At 70.9% G+C, this 8,409-nt stretch overlaps 2 protein-coding genes across 8 annotated transcripts in view; one reads left to right on the top strand and one right to left on the bottom strand.

Annotated features, from left to right (window-relative positions):
* Positions 1 to 1,892: 1,892 nt before the first annotated feature.
* On the top strand, positions 1,893 to 4,204 carry PIPOX (pipecolic acid and sarcosine oxidase). The gene is made up of 8 exons (XM_026055282.1): positions 1,893 to 2,018; positions 2,117 to 2,265; positions 2,595 to 2,808; positions 2,894 to 3,076; positions 3,144 to 3,296; positions 3,375 to 3,533; positions 3,895 to 3,970; positions 4,074 to 4,204. Exons 1-8 carry the CDS (start codon positions 1,893 to 1,895, stop codon positions 4,202 to 4,204), a joined length of 1,191 nt encoding a protein of 396 aa, XP_025911067.1.
* A 1,496-nt stretch (positions 4,205 to 5,700) lies between these two features.
* MYO18A (myosin XVIIIA) overlaps positions 5,701 to 8,409 on the bottom strand; it is a 36,259-nt gene continuing 33,550 nt past the window's right edge. For 4 of the 7 annotated variants that reach the window (XM_026055285.1, XM_026055284.1, XM_026055287.1 and 1 more), the window contains one exon: positions 6,167 to 6,314. In XM_026055285.1, the coding sequence (XP_025911070.1) occupies positions 6,167 to 6,314 (148 nt within the window). Of the gene's footprint in view, positions 6,315 to 8,409 lie in introns of all 7 variants that reach the window. The other 3 variants (XM_026055283.1, XM_026055288.1, XM_026055290.1) reach the window with 1 other exon arrangement.

The following is an 8,409-nucleotide window of genomic DNA, read 5'->3' as shown; positions in this document are numbered from 1 at the left end:
TGCCGGGGCCCCGGCCTGCGGGCGCTGGGCCCGTCCCCGTGCTGAGACCTGGTGCATTCGGTGCGYTAGTGATTCTAGGCAGCGCCAGCGAGGAAGGAGCTGGAGGGGAGCCCGGGCTTCCCCCATGGGTGATGCCGAAACCTGGGTGCCCCCGCTGCAAAGCTGGACCCCGATCTCGTGCRGGTTGTTGAAGCCTCCCAGGTCTGCGCTGAGGCACCGGCAGCAGCCGGCAGGCTGGGAGCTGGGCATCGGAAAAGCGGGATGGCTGGGGCAGGAGAGGGGGACCAGGCACGGCCAATAAGCAACATTAGCGAAAGCGCTGAAGTTAGCCGAGCCGCCGAGCCCGGGGGGCTGGAGCAGCCCAGCCGCGAGCGATCGGCGGCACAAAGCGTGCGGATAAAAGGCCGCGGCGGCGCACGGCGGGGGGCTGCAGTACAAAGCGGGCTTAAAAACGCATGTGGAGACAGCGGCTTCCACGCTTCCCCGCGCTGCCGTCTCCGTGCCGGGGATGGGCCACGAGCGCGCGCGGTCCGTGCACGCACGCGAGACACCCTCGGCGCCCTGTGCACGCCAGCCTCACCGCCGCGCCGCTCCGTCGTCACCGGGTCCCCTCCTGGGTCCCCGAGCCCCGTGCCATGACGTCCCCGCAATTTGCAAGGTGGTGACACCCTGTGACCCCACGTCTTGCACGAGGATGCTGCTGGGCCCAGCCCCGTTCCCACCCCGGCTGCCTCCTCCCGCTGCCCCATGGCAGTTTTTGGGTGCGTTCGCGGGGAGCCCGGGGCATCCTGCAGCCTGGCCGGGCAGCCCAGCTGGCGGCTCCCTGCCGCCCCCGGCACGGCGCCGGCCTTCCCTCGCTTACGGACCTGCCGAGAGTGCCGGGCCACCTAATAAATTACCAGAGATTAGCAGGCGGGATGGCAAAACAAATAATGATATTTAACATTTTGTAATAACAACAATTAACCGGTAAATAAATGTCTTTTACCCCACGAAAGCCGGAGTGAATTAATTCCTCTAATTAGCTGTGAAGGAGCGCCAGGGAGAGGCGAGGTGCGCAGGGGACGGGGCCGTGCCTCACCCCGCGGCAGCTCCTCGCACCACCCTGGCGCCCCGGGGAGCCCGCGGCCGGCAGCCCCTGCCCGCGCGTTGCTCACCCCGCTGCCGTGCACCGCCTCGGTTTTCCCCGAATCGAGAGGCAGAGCCCCGCTGCGGCCCCCCTCGAATTTACACGCTCACCAAATTAACCACTCCTTAACCCGCAGCATGCAGGGAGATGCACGGCGCCTCTGAGCGCACCGGGCTCCTCGAAGCCCYGGAGGGCCCTAAATCACAGCTATCTCCCAGAAAAAAATGGCAACAAAATAGTTTATGGACGTAATAAATTGCGACGGAGGAAAAAATGTTTCCCTTGAAACAAGCTGCACGCTTTCCAATCTGCACACAAATGGGCCTTCGCGGCGCGCGGGAGTGTTACAAACAGCCCCTCGTCCTGCTGTAACGAGAACAGACAACAAAACAGTGGGGAGGGAAAGTGGAATTTATTGAAAACAATTTTCCATCACATTTATCCCGCCCACTCGCTCCCCTCTCGCCGCGCTCCCTCCGCTGCCGCGTTGCCTCTCGGCGCTGTGCCGGGGCTGAGCCCCGCTCGCGAGGCTCGGGGCGGCGTGCTGGCCCGGCACGCGGACGATACCCRGGCGCCGAGACCCAGCGGGGGGGCGCAGGAACAGGGCTGAGCCCAAAATCCCGCGCGGAGTCAGGTGCCGCAGGGCCGCGYGGAGCTGGAGGGCGGCCAAGGCCCGGCCGAGGCGCGCGCGGCTCCCGGCCGGACTCTGCCCCGTCCCTCCCCTCGGCCGGGCTCGCCGGGGGGGCRAGGACAAGGACGAGCCATGGCAGCAGCGAGCGAGCCCCACGGGACCCGCTACGACGCCATCGTCATCGGCGCCGGCATCCAGGGCTCCTTCGCCGCCTACCACCTGGCCGAGCGGGGCAAGGACACCCTGCTGCTGGAGCAGGTAGCCCGGACGCCTGGGCCCCCTCCCCCGTTTTGCCAAGTGAGCAGCTTGCGGGGCTGCCCCCTCRCGCTCCACGAAGCCCCCCTCTCTCCCGGCAGTTCCTCCTGCCCCACTCGTGGGGCAGCTCGCACGGGCAGAGCCGCATCATCCGCAGCGCCTACCCGCAGCAGCACTACGCCCGCATGATGCCCGAGAGCTACCGCCTCTGGCAGCGCCTCGAGGCCCGCGCCGGCACCCGCCTCTACAGGTGACGGCACCCCCGGGGCCGGGGCCGGGCTCCCCCTCGCYGGCGGGCTGCGGGAAGCAGCCAGCGGCTGATTTATGGCGCTCCGCACCGGAGGAGCCATTAAGGAAATAAGCCTGTAAATGATTCGCGCCCGCCAGGGTCAGGGCTAACGGCGCTATCAATCTTTGCGGGGGGGGGTGGGGGGGGCATCCTGCCGCCGTGCCTCAGTTTCCCCCGGGGATAAAGCAAGGTGGTGGGAGGGGGGCAGGGGTGCTGCGAGACCCCCCCCCCCCGCGCAGGGGGTCGGGCCCCCCCGGGCAGGGGCCGCCCTGACGCGGCCGCGGGCGCAGGCGGACGGGGCTGCTGGTGCTGGGGGCGCCCGGGGAGCCCGAGTTCGAGCGGTGGCGGCGGGCGGCGGCGCGGCCCCGCGGCCCCGTCGAGCAGCTGGACGCCGCCGCCCGGCGCCGCCGCTTCCCCGGCTTCCGGCCCCGCGACGGCGGAGCGGCGCTGTGGGACGGCGCGGCCGGCCTGCTCCACGCCGACCGGGCGCTGCGGGCCGTGCAGGTGGGCAGCGCGGCCGGGACCCCCCCCCGCTCCCCGGTGCCCCCCCCTTCCCGCCGCCGCCTCACCCCGGCCCGCCCCGTCGCAGGAGCTGTTTCGCCGGAGCGGCGGCACCTTGCGCGACGGCGAGAAGGTGCTGGGCATCGAGCCCGGCGCCCTGCTCGCCGTGAGCACCTCGGCCGGGCGGTACCGAGCGCCGCGGCTGGTCATCGCGGCCGGCGCCTGGAGCAGCCAGCTGCTGGCACCGCTCGGCCTCCGGCTGCCGCTGCAGGTAAGCGGCGGGCGGCGCGGGGGGGGCGGGCTGGGCCGCCCCTGAGCCCCCCCACCCCGGCCCGCAGCCCCTGCGCGTCCACGTCTGCTACTGGAAGGAGAAAGTGCCCGGGAGCTGCGGCCTCGACCGGCCCTTCCCCTGCTTCCTGGCCCTGGGGCTGCCCCGGGCCCCCCACGGCATCTACGGGCTGCCCGCCTGCGAGTACCCGGGGCTGGTCAAGGTGAGCGGGGCCGGGGCCGGGGTCGGGGGGGTGGCGGGGGCCCGGCCGCCCCCCCTGACCCSCCGCCCCCCCCCCCAGGTGTGCTACCACCACGGCAGCCCCGTCGACCCCGACCAGCGGGACCGCCCGGCCCCGGGCGACCGCCGCCCCGACGTGGCCCTGCTGCGCCGCTTCGTCGGCTGCTGCCTGCCGGGGCTGGAGCCCGAGCCGGCCCTGCTGGAGACCTGCCTCTACACGGTGAGGGGCCGCGCAGGGCCCAGGCGTCCGGGCYCCCTGCCCCTCCCCCGCGGAGCTGCGAGAGCGCCCAGGCGTCCTGGCTCTCGGCTCCTCCTCCCACCCCGGCGTGGACCTTGATACCCCTTCTCCCCCCTGCTTGGAGCTGGAGAGGGCCCAGGCGTCCTGGCTCACAGCCCCTCCCCCTCCTGCTGGAACTTGTTATCCCCCCGCTTGGAGCTGGGAGGGAACCCAGGAGTCCGGGGCTCCCGGCCTTCCCCCCTCCCCTTGGGGCTAGGAGAGGGCCCAGGCGTCCTGGCGGGGTGTGCAGGGTGGCAGCACCCCTCGCCCGCCGCCCTGGGCCCTCACGCCGGGCTCCCCCCAGAACACCCCGGACGGAGACTTCATCCTGGACCGGCACCCCAAGCACAGCAACATCGTCATCGGGGCCGGCTTCTCGGGTAGGCGGGGGGCACCGGCGCCCCGCGGCACCCCAGCCCCGGCCGCGCGTCCCAGCTCGGAGCCGGCCGCGCCCACTCGCGCCCTGCCCTCTCCTGCCCGCAGGCCACGGCTTCAAGCTGGCGCCGGTGGTGGGGAAGCTGCTGTGCGAGCTCAGCCTGGGCGAGGAGCCGTCCTACAGCACGGCGCCCTTCAGCATCAGCCGCTTCCCCGGCGCGCTCCGGGCCGTGCTGTAGGTCCAGGGCCGCGGCCGTGCCCGTGTCGCACCGGGCTGGTGGCTGCACACCTGGAGTCAGGCATCCTGGCATCCCTGCAACCCTGCATCCTTGCACCCCGCATCCCAGCATCGCCATATCCCAGCTTCCCACATCCCAGCATCCCTACACCCCGCATCACAGCATCGCCACATCCCAGCTTCCCACATCCCAGCATCCCTGCACCCTGCATCACAGCATCCCAGCATCCCCACATCCTGCAACCCGGCATCTCAGCATCCCCACATCCCTGCACCCCCACATCCTGGCATCCCTACATGCCAGTATCCCTGCACCCGGCATCCCAGCATCCCCACACTGCAGCACCTCAGCCTCCCGGCGCCTCGCATTCCAGCCCCCTTGCGTCCCTGCATTCCTGCCTTGCCGTATCTCTGCATCCCGGCATCCCTCGTGTCGCGCAGTGCCAGGGCCGGCTCTGCCGAGCACCCGCTCCCACGAAACGAATTAAGGAGCTTTGTCAGCCGCAGGAAGATGGAGCTGGTACAGCACAGAGAGACACACTCGCTTAGGAGTCAACTTAAATGTTTTAATGTTAAATGTGCCATTTTATTATCATTAGATCGCTCCCACTTAATGAAAGCGCATTAGCGCAGCGCTGCTTTTTATGGCAGCGCGTGCCGAGCTTGGCCCATTTGTTTCGAAGAGGTGGTGGGGAAAGGGAGCAAAACGGCCTGGCCCAGTTTCCCGGGGTCCCCGGGGTGCAGGGGGGCCCTGGGGCTGCGGGCACGGACACGGGGGGCACGGGGCCCTCGGAGCACCCGGCGTGGGGCAGGTCCGACAGCCCCGCGGGGTGCGGGGTGGGGGCCGAGCACCCTCCGGGGGCCCTGCGCGGGCGCCCGACACCGCGGTCCCCGGCTCACCGCGTGTCGCGCAGGCGGCGCGGAGCCCCGGCGGCGCGAATCCACGGCTCCTCTGCGCTAGCATCGCTTTAAATAATTAACGCTGGCAGCCAGAGGGCCCCCATTCCCCGCTACTAATCTGCATATTGATGAAGATTTATAAATGATTCAGCGCCCCTACCCCAGCGCAGCCCTGCCAGCGCCGGGCACCCCCGAGAAAGCCCCGTCCCCCTCCCCGTGCGGCCCGCGGGCGCCCGGCGAGCTGCGCGGGCAGCGGCGGAGCCCCCAGCCGGCCCCAGCCCGCCCCACCGGCCGTAAATGCCATTTATTTTTATACTGAAAGTCAACGGAGAGGAAAAGACGCACAGCTGAACTAGTGCAAAAACCAGAGCGAGCCGGGGGGCCGGGCAGCGTCCCCCCTGCGTGGGCCCAGTCTGTCGGGGATCCGCTCGCTGGGGCCGGGGGGCGCTGGACCCCCACGGACGCCCCGCGCGCCCGCCCTGGCGGCGTCTCCGCCGCGCACGGGAAAGTGTTTCCCCCCCAAACCCGCCGTGCCGGGACAGGCGGCGCCGGCGGAGCGGGCAGCGCGGGGGGCCCAGCCACAGAGACGTCTTTGGCTCAACTCAAAGGTAAGGGGAAATTAAGAGCAGGGGGCCACGGCGGGCTGGGAGCCCGGGGGCTGCCGGGGAGGGGGCTTAAGTTAAAAAATAAGGAGACAGCAGGCACTGAGGAATCGACCGAGGATGCAGCAGCCCTGCGGAGCGGAGCGGCTCCGTCCACCGAGGACAGACGAGGCGCCGGGCTGGAGCGGGCAGGACGGGGCGCGCGGAGGAGCGAGCGCGCCGGCCCCGCGGGGACGGGGTGGCCGCGGGGGCTTGCAGCCGGCGAGCCGGCCGGCCGCGCGGGCAGGGGACGGGAGCGGGCTGGAGGCGAACATTTTCCACCGTGCGAAAGAAATACGGCGCGCGCGGGGCCGTTCCGGGGCGCCGCGGGGTGGTTTCGGGGCGATGCCCGCGGCGGCGCCGGGGGGTTATTTCTGGGGCTGTGGAAAACGCTGCCGGCGGCGGCGGCCGGCTCGCCGGGGCTACGCTGAGGTCTCGGCGGCCCTGCTCTCCGTGTCGCTGTCGCTCTGGTAGCTCCGGGAGGAGTGTTTGGACCTGCGGGCGCTTTCCAAGGTGTCCTGCTCCTCATCCCATCTGTCGCAGGTGAAGGCTTTGCGGGAGCCCGCCGGGCTGCGCGGGAGACACGGGGGGGTTAGCGAGCGGCGCCGCGGGGAAGCCGGAGCCGGGGCACCCCGCAGCACCGCAGCGGAGCGGGGACGCCTCGGAGCAGCATGCCGGCACCCCCGGCCAGCCCGCGGCAGCACGGGAAACGGGGCCCATGCACCCCGAGCCGCCACGCCGGCGGCTGCCTTTCCGAGGCCTCCTTAGCCTCTTTTATTATTTTCGAGATATTTTTGGAGCGCTCGGGCGTGATCTACTTCTCCCCGGGCTGAGCCGAGCCCGTCACCTGCGAGGAAGCCGCGGCGCGGCGCGCGCGGAGGCTGCTGCAAGCCTGCGGCGCCCAGCGCTGCCCCAGCCCGGCAGCCGGCGTGCCGACGGGGAAAACGCTGCATTTGGGCTTAGAAACAGGCGCTGGGCAACAGTCCCACGCATCAGCAGGCGACGCCGCGGCTCCCGGAGATTGCAGCGCGCCTCTCCCGCGAGCGCGCCGGCCGCCTTGCAAACCGTGGCCGGGCTGCGGCGCCYGGGGAGCCGGGCGAGCGAGAGCACCCGGCCGGAGGCGGCAGAGCAGCTGGGGGCATCTCTGCTGCCCAAAAGCCCCCGCGGGCAGCCCGGGCCGGCGCAGCAGCGCCAGCCCTTTCCCCAGCGCCGCCGGYGCGTGACAGCCGGCAGCGGGGCTGGGGCTGCGCTTCGACAGCCGAAAAGGCCTTTTTCCTCCTGCAGCCCTTCTCCCACTCGAGCCATCGGGACGGTTTCATACTAATAAATTCATCACTAATAAACTGCTGCCAGGAAAGGCGGCGATGCCCGCGCACGCTTCCGTCATCCCCAGAGCGTCCCAGCCCGGGCCGGTGAGGCAGCATGGTGCCCAGGGGGACACGGACACGTGCCACATCCCACCGGGACGGCGGGATACGACCCTGCCCCGGGGTCTCTCCCACCATGCTCAGGTCCGTCGGCGCCAGGCGTCCGCTGGAGAAACGACGCCAGCACAGGGCCGAATCCCCACATGGAGCACCGGGACCCRCTCCGGTCCTGTGGAGCCCCGGCCCGGCTACTCACCCGTCGCCGCCGGGACCCGGCTCCGCCGGCCCCCCCCCGTTACACACTGCAAGGGATGCGGGTTAGTACGCCGGACGCACGTGCAGGGGCGCCCGGCCCGGCCGAGCTGCCGCCAGCCTGCCTCGGAGCGGCTCATCCCGCCGTGCACCGCGGCCCCTTAGTTTCACGAGACACCAACACAGCTGCCGAGGAGCCGGGAAGGGATTAGCGCTTCTCCGTGTCCTCCGCTCCGCCAGTCTCCCAGGGAGGCGGAAAAAAGCCGCCTGCACGAGCCGGGGCTGGCGCCCGGTGCTGCTGCCGCTGGAGCCCGGCCGAGGGTCGCTCCCGGCTCGGGCGCTCCGCAAGCCGTCCGTCCGGCGGGGGGGCGCAGGCCGGGGCGGCGGGCCGGGCGCGGGTTAGGGGCGAGCGTTAGTGGCACGCGGGGCTCATGCTGCACGGCACACACCGCTCCCACCTCCTGCCTCAGTCGCTCTCGGGCCGGTACAGGTACTTCATCATCAGGCTGTCGACCTGCTTCTTCCGCTTCTTCTCCTCCTTCTTCTCCTTGCCGGAGCGCCCCGCTCCCGCGCTCGCCGCGGCCTCCGCGGCCGGGCCCGGCTTCCGGGGGCCCTTCTTGACGCTGGAGTTGCTCCGGTAGGAGACAGTGGAGCCGGAGGAGGACTCAGAGGAGGACTCGGAGGAGGACTCGGAGGAGGACTCCGACTCCGACGGCTTCTTCTTCTTCTTCTTGCCTTTCTTCTTGGCCTTCTTGGCGTGCTTCTTGGAGCTCTTCCTCTTCCGCTCCTCTTCCTCGGAGGACTCCGCGGAGCTGCTCCTGCGCCGGCCCTTGCCGCGGGGTGGCCGGGAGAAGTCGAGGGCGGAGGCGGAGCGGCGGAGGCTGCCGGCGGGGCGGTCGGCACTGCGCGGCAGGACGGCGCTGCGGACGCTGCGCACGCTCCGGCTGTCGTTATCATCCTCCTCCTCGTCCTCCTCCTCGGAGCCAGGGCGGGAGCGCGCCGCCCCGAGGGGCCGGTAGCTGAGCACCTCCTCGATGGCGGCCTCC

This window comes from Apteryx rowi, unplaced genomic scaffold (assembly GCF_003343035.1).
Source record: "Apteryx rowi isolate R43461 unplaced genomic scaffold, aptRow1 scaffold_99, whole genome shotgun sequence".
In the NCBI taxonomy this organism is placed as follows: domain Eukaryota; kingdom Metazoa; phylum Chordata; class Aves; order Apterygiformes; family Apterygidae; genus Apteryx; species Apteryx rowi.
Note: the sequence above shows the minus strand (reverse complement) of the source record. Positions and strands in the feature narration are given on the sequence as shown.